This window comes from Drosophila suzukii, chromosome 2L, assembly GCF_043229965.1.
Source record: "Drosophila suzukii chromosome 2L, CBGP_Dsuzu_IsoJpt1.0, whole genome shotgun sequence".
NCBI lineage: Eukaryota > Metazoa > Arthropoda > Insecta > Diptera > Drosophilidae > Drosophila > Drosophila suzukii.
The window spans coordinates 433,217-449,499 of NC_092080.1; the positions used below are offsets into that span (position 1 = coordinate 433,217).

The 16,283-nt window shown below is 46.3% G+C and overlaps 1 protein-coding gene across 7 annotated transcripts in view; it reads left to right on the forward strand.

Annotated features, from left to right (window-relative positions):
* Plc21C (Phospholipase C at 21C) overlaps positions 1-14,707 on the forward strand; it is a 46,486-nt gene extending 31,779 nt beyond the window's left edge. For 2 of the 7 annotated variants that reach the window (XM_017088410.4, XM_017088489.4), the window contains exons 4-17: positions 1,587-1,724; positions 3,582-3,715; positions 4,122-4,307; positions 4,428-4,625; positions 5,431-5,613; positions 6,572-6,752; positions 7,840-8,074; positions 9,446-9,600; positions 11,491-11,704; positions 11,767-12,630; positions 12,934-13,399; positions 13,465-13,857; positions 13,919-14,063; positions 14,130-14,707. In XM_017088410.4, the coding sequence (XP_016943899.1) occupies positions 1,587-1,724; positions 3,582-3,715; positions 4,122-4,307; positions 4,428-4,625; positions 5,431-5,613; positions 6,572-6,752; positions 7,840-8,074; positions 9,446-9,600; positions 11,491-11,704; positions 11,767-12,630; positions 12,934-13,399; positions 13,465-13,857; positions 13,919-14,063; positions 14,130-14,363 (3,726 nt within the window). In that variant the 3' untranslated portion in view covers positions 14,364-14,707. The remainder of the gene's footprint in view (positions 1-1,586; positions 1,725-3,581; positions 3,716-4,121; positions 4,308-4,427; positions 4,626-5,430; positions 5,614-6,571; positions 6,753-7,839; positions 8,075-9,445; positions 9,601-11,490; positions 11,705-11,766; positions 12,631-12,933; positions 13,400-13,464; positions 13,858-13,918; positions 14,064-14,129) is intronic. The other 5 variants (XM_017088762.4, XM_017088584.4, XM_017088837.4 and 2 more) reach the window with 5 other exon arrangements.
* The last annotated feature ends 1,576 nt before the right edge of the window (positions 14,708-16,283 follow it).

A 16,283-nucleotide genomic window follows, 5' to 3' on the forward strand; every position in this document is an offset into this window, starting at 1 on the left:
GACGCTGGCAGATAAACGTGGCCTGCAGCCAAGCGGGGATTCCCCGCCCTGTTTTCCCAGCATAGGTGAGTCCCGTTTATCACCGTCAAAACGACGCCTTAATGGGGGCTGTGGGGGGAAGCCTTTCAATTAGTCGACTCAGCTGCTCGCATCATCCATCCATGAGCCTGGAATATTGCTGACCAGGAAAGCTTATTAAGGGATCGATTTGCGTGCACTAAGCAAAAATGTTTAGTCCCCTTCACAACATAAGATTTATTACTTTATATTCAGAATTAACGATTCAGAACTTAGTATTGTGAACCTTTAAGATGCTTACTTAATAAGCTGAGTAAGGTTCATTGAAAAATTAATGTTGTCTAAAGAAGATAACATTATTCATATACCTTTCGCTGATCATTCAAATTAGTGTTTATGTTTCCAGTATTCCATCTTTCTTTAGTTCTTAGCATTGGCCATGATTGGTTTTGGTCTTGACCGTAAGACGCTTTCAGGGCTCAGACATTTAAGAGCATTGTAGTCATCGGCCAGAATTTTATTCCCCAGCTTGTGCATTCGATGTGCTAGCACAAAAGATAACATTGCCGGTCTCCGCCCTGTCATCCCGTTGTAAACTGCCTGCCGATAAGGTCCACCCTGTGCACCCGGGCAGTTTGTCAAATGTCCCAAACGCCGGAAGCGCTGCAGGGAGACAGGCAAACACACACTCCTCGCCCAGGACGTGGCGGCCACAAAGTTAATGCCAAATTCATGCTTCGGCTTCCGCTTCAAGTACAACGCCCCAAAGTCTGTCCTCCCTTATTGCAGTCAACTGTCCTCCATCCAACGTCCAATGTCCTGTGTCCGAACTATGTGTCATGCATTCGAAAGGACGTTGATAATCCTGGTCTTAGTCCCGGTCCTATGAGATGGACTTTTGGGTAGACGGATAAATACGTTTTTAAGCCCAGTACTAAGAGGGCGTAAGTGTTAAACTGCTAGAAAGGCACTAAAATACCCGTCTTTTAAGTTCCAGATCAATGTATTACAGTAAAGGTACTTTAAAGTCGGTTGAAAGTGCCTCCATTTAAAATAATTTATTTATAACTTCCCGGCTACAACAAAGTTCCTCCAAGAAGTATTCATTTGTCTGGAAAGTCCGCAAATGCAACTCTTTCTATTCATTCTGCTTGTGTCGCTGGCTCATTTGCATTTAACCCAGTTGGCTCGCAAGTCGAAATGTTTTTCTTTCCCTTTAGTTCAGCTCAGTTCAGTTCGGTTCACTTGGTTGGGGGGTCCGCCCCTGGCCAAGGATGCACGTTCTCGCGGGCTCGTAAATCCATTTGTGCCGTTTAATTGAAATATGGCACCCCGGTCAGTTGAGCTCGGGAATCGTGTTTGTTTGTCTGGTTTACGAGGCGAGCAAATGAATTTTGCTGCACTCGCAGGATTAGCGCGCAAGGATATGACTTCCATTTACGACTGCCGGGCCATAAAACTTCATTTTCCGCGCGCGAACCGCCCACCACTGTCTCTCGATCTCCCGTCCCCCCTTTCCTTTGGTCATTTGGTAATTAATAACCGCCATGCTCATCTCTCGATTGCAGGACAACAAGCTGCGCCAGATTGTGACGCTGGGCCCGCAGGACACGCTGGAGGAGAAGACGGTGACGGTGTGCCACGGCTCCGATTTTGTCAACATGACGTTCGTGAACTTCTGCTGCACCCGGCGGGACATAGCCCAGGTAAGTCCACCAATCCTCCTCCGTTTGGAGTAGTACCCATAGCATGTGACAACTCGATGACAACTGGAAAGTATCGAAGGGAAAAGCCATTTAGCTTTTGTGGGTCACATACACACGCCCAGTTCCGAGTTCCAAGTCATTCGGGGAATTGTGTCGAGAGGGGAACGCTAATGATGGACACAATGGTCAGCTACTGTGCACCAGGAAAAATAATCGAATGCGTATAAAAAGAAACTATTGAAGGTGAAGAATAATAAAGCGCTATCTACAAACAAAGTAGTTGTGGGTACAATTTACCAATGCGGATAGTTCTTAACTACAAAAAAGGTTAACAACTATTTAAATACTGATGTGCATTTTGTTGTTGCTTTGGTTACTATTTAATAGTAATACTACCATAAAATAGTAAGTTGTGTGTATTTCATTGTTGTGAAAGTAACTATTTCATTGGTCATATTACCCAATAGTATTTTTGTGTGTAGACCATTTCTAAAATATTGTCTCTGAAGTATTTCCTGTTTAAAAAAGGAATCTAAAAGTTAAAAACTTCATTTATAGAGTGTTTTGTAATTTTTCAGTAGTTTTCCCGAACTTTATTTCCATTCGCCAATCTCCTTTTTTTTTGTGTATTTTTTTCTGCCTTTTTTTGCTCGCGACGACACACCTATGCTTTTTCGCGTTCTCGTTTTGACTATTTTTAGTGGGTCGCCGAAGGCGCGTAAAAATTATTATGGACCACTCAACGGCGCTTTTATTGATTTTCGTCCGAAGGGCGTGTCCAGTGTCCAGAGTCCACCGTCTATCGTCCGTTCCTCATGTCTGCCACTGTCCCGGGTTGACCTTGCCCGAAATCAATGTTCTATTTTATCAATGGTCAGCAGCCCGAGCCAGAGACCGTGCTGTTGTGGTTATTATTTTTGGCACGCGTCGCGGACATTCCCGAAATAAACAAACGCAACTTGAACCGCAGAAACGGCAACAAAGGAAAATCGAATTATGAAAATGTCGAAATTTTCATAAACTTTTCACAAGGCATTTTCGGCAAACAAAATAAACAATATTTGCCGTAAATATACATGAATGGACGATAGTTTCGGAAAGGAAAGGCTGGAATGAAATTGAAATGGCCGCCAAATGGGCAACGGGCTTGCACGCTCTTCTGTCTGACTGACTATACAATCAATCTGTGGCCTGCATCACGCATCCGCCCCGTGTTGCCGCCGATAAAATATCTCACAGATTCCTTTTACATGAGCCAATCACGCCCTGGCAGTATGTTACAGAGCGCTTTGGGTTAATTAAATTCAGGGAAGCCAACTTTGGGCAAATATTGCTCGCGGTGTTTCCTGGTAAATGGATTAATCAAAAGTTGCCGTTCGCCTTGTGTTATTCTTAATAATATTCTCAGCCCTTTTGGCCTTGAAGGAAATAATTAAAGCAAATGTTAATCGAGGTCGTTTTAAAGCACAGTCAAAACTGTCAGAAATAATTAAATTATATAAATTGTAGCAATCAATTTGTACTTCTGATTATTATGTTAAGTAAATCGGCTGTTTAAATCTTAGCTAAATTTGATTATTTAATAATATTTCTTTTTCTTCCTCGACCATTTAAGATTTGAACTCCTGAGAGAGTATAGGGTTGTAAATCGAAAAGTTTCTCAACTTCCCTTTTCACTTTAATCCATCTCTCAGTTTACTGAAATCCCTCGCACAGAATACTAAGAAAATTGTGAAAAAGCCTAGACCTACGCAAATATTACACAAATGCAGACTTCTCGGGTTCTATTCCATCTTTCTCGACTCCCCAACTTGCCACTTATTTTAATCCATTTCTGGTCTCCCATTCCCTTCGCAGCTCTGGTCGGACGGACTCATCAAGTTGGCCTACAGCTTGGCCCAGCTCAATGGGTCGGCGATTATGTTCCTGCAGAAGGCCCACACCAAACTGTGTCTGCAGGTGGACAAGAGCGGTCGCATACCAGTGAAAAAGTAATTGAAAACAGCCTCCAAACCCAAACCCAAACCCAATACCAATACCTATCCCCATTCCCACTACACTCCCATCAACGCTCAATGTCCTGGGTCCTGGATCCCGGCCAACTTTCGGGTTCGGTTCGGGTCCCTGGCTCTTGTGCATTGTGCGTTCGAGCACTTGACAAATATTTGCTAAGTGTAGCCATCGACGTTGAGCTGAAAATTGAAATTTACGCCAATTTCTATTTCGCAATTTCCCTTTTTCCTGCTCCTGTTCCCGGAACGTGGCTCATGCATCACTGGCGACCACGATGATGATGACTACGACGACGACAACAACCTCATCAACCAACGCCGCATTGTCTGCCATCCAACCGGGCTGCCTACTCCATCGGTCAAATTCTGGTCGTGACCACTTTAGCATCATAAAACTTTTCGCCCAGAACAAGGAGGATCGCAAACGTGTCGAGAAGGCGCTGGACGTGACCGGTTTGCCGTCGGGCAAGGTCGACAGCATATCGGTGTCCAAATTTCAATTCGAGGACTTTTACAATTTGTACAAATATCTCACGCAGCGCTCGGAGGTTGAGCGGCTCTTTGACAGCATGTAAGTGTGCTTGAAAAGTGGTAATCAGACATATTTGCCACTTGCAAAAAGGTGTTTTTAGTCTTGGAATAGGAAAATTAATAATCTATACTTATTCGATGATGACATTTTCTCCCACAGAGTTGGCAACTCGAAGCGCAAGTGCATGTCCATCGCCCAGCTGGTGGAGTTCCTCAACAAGACGCAGCGCGATCCCCGCCTGAACGAGATCCTCTACCCGTACGCCAATCCCGCCCGCGCCAAGGAGCTCATCCAGCAGTACGAGCCCAACAAATTCAACGCACAAAAGGGCCAGCTCAGCCTGGATGGCTTTTTGAGGTGAGTTGACTTGTTGCTGCAGGGCACTGCAGTGGAGGAGGAGGTGACTGCCATGTGGGGGCACTGCATCCACTCACTTTGGGGAGCCCTTCTGGGCGTGACAGCTTATCAGGCGCAGTGCAAGCTGTTCGGGGCTGTTAGAGTCACTCGAAGGACCTCTCGAGTGCGAGTGCATATGCATATGCATATGAATTTGACGTGGCGCTGTTCTTGCTCTCGGAAAAATGGGAAATGGTATGGCTGTCAGGGGACTCTAGTCCGCCCTGAGTGGCTTAGCAGTCGTGAAAACTCGCAGTTTACTGTTGCAGCCAGCAGGCGAGGGATCCAAGGGTTCCAAGGAGGCGAAGGACGACGCGCAAACTGACGCGACCTTCAGCTGAAACTGCAAAGCTGCTCAAACACTTCAGTTGCCGCCGAATGCCGCGAATTTCACTGGGAGCCTACACGCAGAAACATTTAATAGAGGAAAAAACAATTGTTAGCTACAGTTTAAGCAAATAGGAAGGGAAACCATTATAATAAAGAAAGTTTTTGAATCATATGTGTGTGTGACGACTGCTGGTGTACGCTGTGCGTGTGCCGGCAGAGGCTGAGCTATTTCCTTTTCTGCAGCCTTACAATTTGGGTTTAAGTTTGTAGTGTTATCAGCCCGAAAATGGATACCATAATTTCTTCAAGTACATTTTCGCACTACAAAATCCGAGATACTCGGCACAGCTTTGTGTCACGCATAGGCTTAGCCCAGAATCCCCCATATCATCTCCACGTAAACAAGTGACTAATCCTCTTCATTTCCCCTCCACAGGTACTTAATGGGCGACGACAACCCCATCATGGCGCCCAACAAGCTCGATCTCTGCGACGACATGGACCAGCCGATGTCGCACTACTTCATCAACTCCTCGCACAACACCTACTTGACGGGTCACCAGCTGACGGGCAAGTCCTCCGTCGAGATCTACAGGCAGTGCCTCCTGGCGGGATGCAGGTGAGCTGGGACTGGGATACGGGCTTAATCCGGATGCGGGTCACTCGGTGGAATGCAAATGACGCAATTGATGTGGTCAGCTGCCTTCGCTCGAATGCTGGCCATGACCTTTATCCCGACGTATGTGTGTGCATGACCTTCAGCCGAGAAACGCACACATAAAGAAGAAACTCTCTCGCATTCACTTAAAACATCAGGTGCTGTTTTCCGGCAATTGAAACTACATACACTACAAAAAAACATCAAGAGGAAGACCTCTTCTCCTGGCAATTTTGGAAAATAAGTTCTGGCAGTCGAAGCAATTCTTTGGCAGTGTTGAAAATCATTATACCGTTTACCCATAACAAAAGCATTAACTTTAATCTGTGCAACATTTTAAAGAAAAGGCTATAACAGAATCGGTTGTAGTTAAGTTTCGTTGACCATAAAAGTTTAAAGTTGGTCGTAAAATGTAAATGCATACAGTTTTATACAACACATGGCCATCAACAAAATGTGTTCTGCTTAATGCTCACATTATTTCTCTGCCAGTTGTTAGGTTTGAAAAATAAATAACTCCATTTACACAAAAATAACGAAACCGACTATTCGTTTTTAAACCTATCGTTTCTAAAATTCTGATCATTAGTATTTGGAGTTCTGCCAGGACAATGATCCCAAATTGAATCGATTTGAAGGACTATTTCTTTGCGTGTGCTCTCATTTCGTCTGCCAGTGACAACGATGATTCTGACGACGATGCACACATCAGAGAATTTATTGACGCAGAAGTTGTTACTTTGCGTTTATTCTCCGCTTGTACGACTGTCAGAATGCATTCGGCACTTTGCGAGCGATTTACAGAGGGAAATGGGAAATGGCTCTGGGAAGAGGAAAATAAAGAGTGAAAAGTAGGAAATTGTCATTTGCTTTTACCACTCTCAACTTGTGTCCCTCTGTCTTTCCCGCTTTATTGCAGATGCGTTGAGCTTGACTTTTGGAATGGACGCACCGAAGAGCCGGTCATTGTCCACGGCTATACGTTCGTGCCCGAGATATTTGCCAAGGACGTGCTGGAGGCCATCGCAGAGAGTGCATTTAAAACATCCGAATACCCTGTGATATTGAGCTTTGAGAATCACTGCAATCCCAGGCAACAGGTGAGAATTACTCAACTGTCGTTGCTTAGTTCGATAGATAGACAAATAATCAGAAAAAGAGTCCGATTAGTTAGCAGAGCTAGGAATATGTATCTACCATATACGCGTTTTTTTAGGAACTTAAAACTAGGAACCTGAAGGGACGATAACTTGGGCAAATATCAAAAAAATAACAAAGGCAATAAATGTAACTCCCACCTTTAGGCCACGCCAAATTGCAGAAAACAGAAGGCCGAAAAGTTACTTGTCCTAAGACAACAGCAGTAGGGTCCTTAACTCATCACCCTAATCCATCATTCGGCGAAAGACAAACAAGGAACACGGCGGCGGCACACATGGGGCAGTCCTCGAGTCATTGAGGCCTTGGGTCCTTGAGTCCGAAAACATTACTTAAAGACCATGAAGGGAGTCGGGAGTCCCGGAACGTGGCGAATCTCAGAAGCCACTCGAACGGTAATTGCCGGCTGCTTAAGCTCCAGGAGCGGGATAATAACAAAGGCAAAGTTTTTACGGCCTGAAAGGAAGAAAAAAGAGGGCCAAAAAGGAGACTTGAAGAGCAGGAACCTCGAAAAGGGGCTAAAGTTTAACCATTAAAAGTAGTAATATAAACTAAATTTCCCACTGGGAGCACGGGCGCAGGTTGCCAGAACAGGTAACAAACGTGCCACGAGTCAGAAGCAAACTTGCAACAGAGACCCTCTACATATGATGGCCCAAAACAAAACAACTACACAGATACAAAATATTTATAATTTTAACTTGCTTATAAAGGCGTTAAAATATTAGCTTAGGTTTATACCTAGTCTATAGCTTTTATGTAGGTATGGCTGAACTTTTAGGTCGATGAAAACGATAACCTGATATTTCAACAAAAACGCGAAAAACACTTTGAAAAACTCACAAAAGGCCTGTTTACTCGCAATTTTGTTACTAACACTTTTAGTCCCGTTTTCTCTCTGTGTAGCAGGAAAAACTTTCCCGCCGGGAGAGGTTTACCCATCAAATGCCAGTTAGCAGTTAGTTAACAAGTCATTCGGCACTAGCTACTGCCAGCTCATTAATTCTGCGCTCTTCTCCTTTTCGGTAGGCCAAAATTGCCAACTATTGCCGCGAAATATTCGGCGATATGCTGCTCGACAAGCCGCTGGACTCGCATCCGCTGGAACCGAACATGGACTTGCCCCCGCCGGCGATGCTGCGGCGCAAGATCATCATCAAGAACAAGAAGAAGCACCATCACCACCACCACCATCACCACCACAAAAAGCCGGCCCAGGTGGGCACGCCGGCAGCCAGCAACAAACTGACGACGGCCAATTCAGGTGGGTTAACCAGCTAACTTGCTTCTCCTTCGCCTGCACCACATGGCGTATGCGTTTTGTGGCCTGGGTTTGTATGCTCAAGTGGCTGCTTTTTTAGCCCGACTCGCATATGTTTTGGCATCGCTGCTTCCTGCTCCTGCTACTTACCCCTTCCGATCCCCTTTCGGTCTATGAAAAATGCAAATGAGTTCCGCACACGCAGCAGCTGCTCGTCGTTTTTCTGCAAAAAGTTCATCAGCCAGAAGGGCAGGCTGGGAATATCAAATTTGGAACAGCATTCGACGGGGATGGGGATGCGAGCGGGTGGTTCTTAATGAACAGGATGTTGGGGAAGCACTTGGGACTTTAAATATTCGATATTCGTAGCAGGGCAACTAGCTGTTTAACACCCAGTTTGGATTTATACTTCGATACTGGGCTTATTTATAATTATTTTCGATTTGCAGTGAGACCTTAATTTTATTTGATTCTTAAAAAATAAACTTAAACCACTGCTTGTTGTTAGATTTTATATGTTCTGCTTTGCTAGTTTATTTTTATAGATATCAATGCCCCAAAGTATTTGATTTCCTAGCCAAAGTCCCCAGATTTTGCATGTCCCCCTCCTGAATCAGGAAAACTTTCCGTAGGGCATTCGAGCTTGTCTCATTGAAAGTTTCGAAAAGAAAATGTTGTTTATAAATTTGTCGCCTGACCACTTCCACTTACACTTCCTGTTTGCCGGCTTTGAGTTCCTGCAGGAGCCATTTGCATGCACAGCTGCACAGTTTGCCCGGGGGGCCGACGTTTGTCGCCTGCTCCTCGCCTCCTTGACTCCGCCCCCTTGGCAGCCACATCCTTCTGGCATTGGCCGGATGACATTTAGCTTATGAATTGCAAAAAGCCAATTTATAAATGCAAATTACTTTGGGACTCCACTCCCCTCCCCCGGCTGCAATTGCCGCATCCCAGCTGTCATCTCTCTATCCCCGGATCCCCGGGATCCCAGCCCGGCAATTGCATCCTTTTTAGCCGGCTCCCCACTACTGGGTTATGTAATTTGATTTAAACATATTTTTATTATATTCCATTAAGGCGAAACTGCATTTTAAAAGCCCGGCGCATTTCGCGCTCGCCCATAACTTAATTGGTTCGCCAGGCAGCGTTTTCCATATTTTTTATATCTTACACTTAAATGGGCATGTGAATATAAAAGGTAGAATTTATTTGTAGTTTTATGGGCTAAAGCTTGCACCTACAATTAATGTCAAGACTCCTCAAATTCTTTTTATTATAGGCATTATTTCCTAAAATTTTAAAATACCTATAGGCTTTTCAGGCTGTATTTTTTCTATGTGCAATATATATTAAATTTAATTATACATTTTGCAGTTGATGCCAAGGCGGCGGCGCAACAAGTGGCATCGGCGGCCGCCCACGAGGAGGGGGGCGTGGCCAGGAGCACCGCCAACGGGGATGTTGGCACGGGAACGGGAACAGGAACCGGAAGTGCGGCTGGGACGGGAGGACATGCACCGCCACTGCAAGTGAGTATTGTTTATTGTTCCCCGCCATCGAGCACAGTCATAAAAGGTCAAAGGGCACGGCCTATCTATCCATTATTGTTATTGTGGGCGTGGCACTGGCATGCCTGTAATTGCATTTAATGGCACACTCCCAGTCGCATATACAGATAGACGGATACGGATATCTCCATGGCCAGGGGTACTTTTCGGTCCCTGTGTTGACTCCGGCCGATTTGTTTTTCTGTTTGCGGTTGGCCGTCGTTCCTCCTGATGATGATTGTCATCGGGCTGCTCTGTTTGCTTTCGGCCTTTGCATACGCAATAATCTTGATGACAGTACACGAAAGAGGGAATATGGCATGGATGCACAGCGAGAAAAAGGGTTTCCTTTGAGATTTTATGCATCGGTTTTATATGCTAACCAACAGACTTTCAAAGATTTGCAACCAGCCAAAGGATTATTAAGAACACAGCTTCTACTTCAACTTTAATGTTAGAGCTATTGTACCTTGTGGACAACACACACTTTCTTCTCAGTGCACCTATGTGGGAGCTCCACAAAAAGTTATAAATGAATGTATGCATGGAAATGAATGGAATAGAGTGGATGTGGCTGGCAATAGGAATGTATGTGGCTGAGTTGGTTTGCCTGATGACCAGTGACAGTCAACGAACTGCAAACTGTGGATATTCCAAGTGGGCGGAGGAGGAGGACGGAACTGGCCGGCCAGAGGGGAAATGACACACGATATGCTCACTAATCAGAAGTTGCCCCTGTCCGGCCACCGACCATCAGTATCGCAGGCAGTAATCAAAACTGGAGCCTCCGGGGGAATCCCCCGGAATGCAAACTTGGTCGGAACTGAAACCCAAACTAATTTGGCTAAATGTTTGCCAAATCCCATCCCTTCCAAATATTCACTTATCCAGCATTTATGCACTCTAATTTAATTTGCCTGCCTGCAGTGTTATAATTTATGATTTTTTTATTGTGCTGGGCCCTGGTTTACGTTTAATGGCCATGTTGCATAATAAATGCCGTTTGGGCATTAGCTGGTGCTAATGGAAGTCAGGCTGCTCACATGGCGGACATTTACATTTTGGGAAGTGCCGTATGCTGTGTGCATTTTGGCCTCATTAGCCGCTGGGGATTCGCAAGGGCCTCGGTCCTCGACCAGCGGCCCATTATCCGCACTTCCTTCGGCAGCCGGAATTGTGGGACTTTTATAAATCGATTGCAGAGTGACGTGATTCCGCTGGGACGAGGGGTGAGGGGTGGAGGGGGAGGAGGTAACCGGAGACCGGAGGAAACCGCAGACCGCCATGTCCTGGTTGTCGTCGTGTCGTAAACTTTATGCAATGCCCAGCAATGCATTGTGTACTTCCCCCGTCGGCCCTTTTTCGCAGCGAAGAGGAAACACAATCTGTGCAAGTTTCTTGCCCCGCTTTCGCATTATCTGCACAGCGAGAAAAATCGTCTGAATATAATAATGATTAATTATGGAAATGTTTTCCTAATATTCTACTGAGAAATCCTATGAATAGCAAAATGGTCGTACGGTGTCCCTAAAATTTATAATTGAAATAAGCATTATAGATAAGTCAACTATTGTTTTTTGTATTGATTGAAATATTTTCACTGTGCAAGTAAAGACTGGGATCTCTGGCAGTTACAAGAGCACAACATATAATAATAGGTTTCATATTCCATCTGCCATTCCCTGTTAACCCTTTGGGGACCAGACCAGCAATGCAATGACATGCAATTTAATAGTTCCGACATGGGGTGCCACACGGCGTATACATAATATGTGACTGGTGACGGCTGCTGGTGACCTCAGGCGAGCAAACAATCGGATTAGCCACCCGATAGACTAACAAACCCCTGATCTTTCCCTTATCTCCCGTTAGCAAATCCGCCAGAGCTCCAAGGATAGCACCGGATCCTCCGATTCGGACAGCTCCTCGGACGACGAATCCCTGCCCAACACCACACCCAGTCTGCCCAGCGGCAACGAGCCACCGCCAGAGAAGGCCCAAAAGGAAACGGAGGCCGGGGCGGAGATCTCGGCTCTGGTCAACTATGTTCAGCCCATCCACTTCAGCTCCTTTGAAAATGCGGAAAGTGAGTATGCTGACTTAGTTGCTGACACTCTATACTTTATTTTCCTAACCCCACCATTACAGAAAAGAATCGCTGCTACGAGATGTCCTCGTTCGATGAAAAACAGGCGACGACACTGTTAAAGGAGCGACCGATTGAGTTTGTGAACTACAACAAACACCAGTTGTCCCGTGTCTATCCGGCGGGCACTCGCTTCGATAGCTCCAACTTCATGCCCCAGTTGTTCTGGAACGCGGGATGCCAGCTCGTGGCTCTCAACTTCCAAACCCTCGACCTGGCCATGCAGCTCAACTTGGGCATCTTTGAGTACAACGCTCGGTCTGGGTATCTCCTTAAGCCTGAGTTCATGCGGCGATCGGATCGCAGGTTGGATCCCTTTGCGGAGAGCACCGTGGACGGCATCATAGCTGGTACAGTTTCGATCACGGTTCTATCCGGTCAGTTCCTCACGGACAAGAGGGCCAACACTTTTGTGGAGGTGGACATGTACGGACTGCCAGCGGACACGGTGCGGAAGAAGTTCCGCACAAAGACGGTCAGGGATAATGGAATGAATCCGGTTTACGACGAGGAGCCGTTTGTGTTTAAGAAAGTGGTGCTTCCCGAACTGGCGAGCATTCGCATTGCAGCCTATGAAGAGGGTGGCAAGCTCATCGGTCATCGCGTTTTGCCCGTAATCGGTCTTTGTCCCGGCTACCGACACGTAAATCTGAGATCCGAGGTGGGTCAACCCATCGCCCTGGCCTCCCTTTTCCTGTGCGTGGTGGTCAAGGATTACGTGCCCGATGATCTCTCCAATTTTGCCGAGGCCCTAGCCAATCCGATCAAATACCAGAGTGAGCTGGAAAAGCGCGATATTCAGCTGTCCGTTCTAACGGACGAAGCTGAAGCGGTGGGTGGACCGGATGAGGATCTCTCCAAGTCGTGTGAGTAAACTATAATAGCCGTAAGGAGTAGCACCACTCACCCACTTCGAGTTGCGATTTTAATTTACCTTCTTTTCTTTCTACTTTTCTTTTTGGTAACGTTTCATATAACTTTCGGTTGTACTTTTGGATTTTCGGATTTGGTTAAACCAACACCACAAACACTACCCAACCCACAACCCACTACCCACCACCACCACCCTCACTCCCACACTCAAAACGGTTGACGGACACACAAACTGCACCACCTCTAAACCTATTCCATTGCCCACTCGCTCTGTTCGATTCTGTCTGATCCTCCAGTCGTTTTCGTCCAAGTAGGTGGCCAGAAAAAGGAGCTGCGCCCAGTTGAATCGCTAGCCACTTCGCCCAAGCACAGGCCGAGTATCTCGGCAGCGGCAGCGATGAGTGTGGAGGTCACCATGGACCGCACGGATGGCGGAAGGGGAGAGGACAGTGGGTCCATCGTGGTCCCCTCCATACAGCATCAGCACTCCCTGGACCAGTCCGTAAGCACGTCCATTCGCCAGGTGGAGTCCTCGCAGTTTGATGTGGATCTGGTGTTGGCCGAACCCCTGGACAAGATCCTGGACCACAAGTCCGTCAAGGAGAAGCGTCTCGAGATGGAAAAGAAGCTCGAGTCGCTGCGCAAAAAGCACGACAAGGAGAAGGTCAAGATTGCCGGACAGAAATCCAGTCCGCTGGAGGGCAAGAAGCCCAAGTTTGCCATCACAAATAAGCTGGTGAAGCGGCTGAGCAACAAGAGTCTGTAAGTGTTTGGGCGGGGCGATTCTCAGTGGGTGTGGCACTGCCAGACGACGCCATTGAAATTAGTAATTGTCTCTCTCCGCACAGTGAGCCCGGTGTGGAGATCCCCGCCTGCCCTCTTGATCTGGGCGATAGCAGCGAGGAGAGTGCAGCCGCCGATGCTGGCGAGGATTTGGCCGGTGGGAGCAGCAGCCTGGATGGCGGCACCCAAGAGTCGCGGTTGCGCAGTGCCTGTCGCGAGTACACGTCCCAGTATCGCGAGCTGCAGGAGAAGTATCATGAGGCCATTTACTCCGCAGCCGAGAAGGTGCTAAAGACCTCTCAAGCTAGTCAGACGAAGCAGCTGAAGGCTTCGCTGGACAAGGTCACCGGCGAGGTGATGCACCAGCTGCAGGAGGCGCGCCGCAACGAGGTCAAGAATCTGGCCACCGTGCACCGGGATCGGGATGAGCTGATCAGGTGGGTGGCGCACCTCTTTCGTACCCGCTTTCAATTGGGTTAACTAACGTATTTCTGGCAGAATGAAACGCGAGGTGGCAAGCTCCGTAGTGGAACGTGGCGTTGCTGAGCGGGTGCGGCTGAAGCAGACCTTTGACCGGCGTACGGATGAGCTGCAGAAGCAGCACGACTCAGTGCGCAATGCCCTGGCAGATCATCGCTCCAAGGTATGTATTTTTGCTTCTATATTATGATAAACCTTTTAAGGGTGCATCCTTTTTCAATATTCTCAGGCTCGTCAAATTCTCGACAAGGAGGCGGAATCGCGTAGCTGCGTCTCCAGCAATGGCTTCCTGGTGCTCTTCCACGGACCCCATCACCACGGATGCTCGGGCTCCGGTTCGTCGGCTATTTCTGGCAATAATCTCACCCTGAATCTGGACGCAGGTGCTGCCGGTGGCCATTCGGCCATTTCGCCAGCCAAGTCGCACAACAGCATCGCCGCCTCAGCGGAGATGAAGACGTAAATGGGCCTCGCCCCTACGATTTTTTCTCCCCGCCCCCAATTGTCCCTAGGATTAATTGTGGTTCTACAGTTGTTAGTCTTCAGTATTTACAGCAGAAACATAGAAATGAAAAAGTCTTCGTAGAGTTTAAGCAGCGGAGGAGTAGACCCTACCCTCCCACACCTAATTGACGGGAACTGACCTCGACTAGTTCTAGACTTAAGCTCCACTGCTAAGGGGAACCCAAGCGAAACGCGTTTTCTAACTGAACAAACTAGATGTTAATCTATCGCATGTATGATGTACTTGTAGTGTAACTGTTGACGTATCCGTACTTTACAGTACTTTATCTGTATACTGTGACTATTGGTGTATATCTATGGTGTGGATAGACATGGATATGGATCCATCAGTCCATAGAACCCTCGTCGAACCGTACGGTTTCTTCCTATTCGAACTTCGCTGAAACTCTGAGTGTCTAATTAAGCAAGCAAGCGTAACAGAAGCAGAAACTAAGTATAATTTATTTGTCTATACGAAGGAGGTCGAGTGCTCCATTTATCTAATGCTAATTGTGGTTGTGTGTATTTTACATCAGTTTTAATCGATCTAATTTATACGATTAGTTTAAGGCTCTCGCACAAAAAACTGTGGAATGAATCTCGTGCGCACACAAGGCGAATGCTCTATAAGCGGATGCCGAAGCACAAGTCCAGGCCAACAATTAGTCAATTATTTTTCGGTTGGTTGCTATTTATTTTTGATTTAGTCACTACTCTTATGTTTATTAGTTGTTGCAAAGCTACAATAAAACTCTATATCGAATTGTTTTCCCACTACTTTTCCATTTTATTTTCGCCCCGTTTTTACCTTGGTCCAACGCATACACATACACGCACAGACGGCGTCGCACACAACCTACAACACCAAAAAAAAAGAAAAACGACAGGCCATTCGCAGTTTGCGGGGAATCACACACCGACTTATGTGACTCCCAAACTGTAGACTCGAGCCGCATTCTCAAGACAATCAAACAATAAAATATGCAAATTTGATGAGTATATTTAACCTTTGTTGTAGACCAGACACCACTCCTTAGGTAATCGAACAAGAACAAGAGGAAAGAGAATCAAATAAACCCAAGCTGCCTTGTAACAAAATCCAAAATTCAAGCATAGCCCACAACATACATACGAGTACGTAATCTAAACGAACACTATGAGAATAATCAAAACAATGTTGAAAGTACATTTCACTGGACGGCAGAACCACCTTAGATGTTGTAATTTCCCGTAACTCTTACTCAAGAACCGACTCAATATCTTCCCCCAACCCAAGACCCAAAGGACGGGACCAGAGCCCGTTCTATCTCGCTCGCAGTGGTCCCCTTACTCCCAATTGATGTTGTAATTTTTGATGTGCGTGTGTCGTAGATTTCATATTAAGAGTGTTCCACAAGTTACGATATATCCACATAGCAAACAAGCAATATCCAGAGTATTGGTATCTAGCTGCTAGCTGCTGACTGTATGTACGTGTGTGTTTTCCCGGTATTTGCATCGATGTCGATGTTGGTTGTCTATCGTCTATCTCATTCGGTGTCTATCTCTGTGTAATTGGCTTGACTTATCCAATACAGCAGCATTAGAAAATAACATTGTAGCAACTCAGCAGAAATTCGAAAATAGTTTTGGTGTTGTACGTATGTAAGCATTACTCGATCAACTATATATGCATCCGTATCTGTGTGCTGTCGATGTTTTTAGCTATCCCTACCGTCGATGTTGTAGTTGCTTTGTTAACCGCAGACTATCTTTTGCATGCCACCCCCGCTCGATAACCCTAAAACCCCCACCCCCTTCAAAGAAAGGCTTTAATCGATGTTCGTTGTTTGCGTGTGTTTGTTAAGCTAAGTTAACGATAACGTCATAAACTTATACG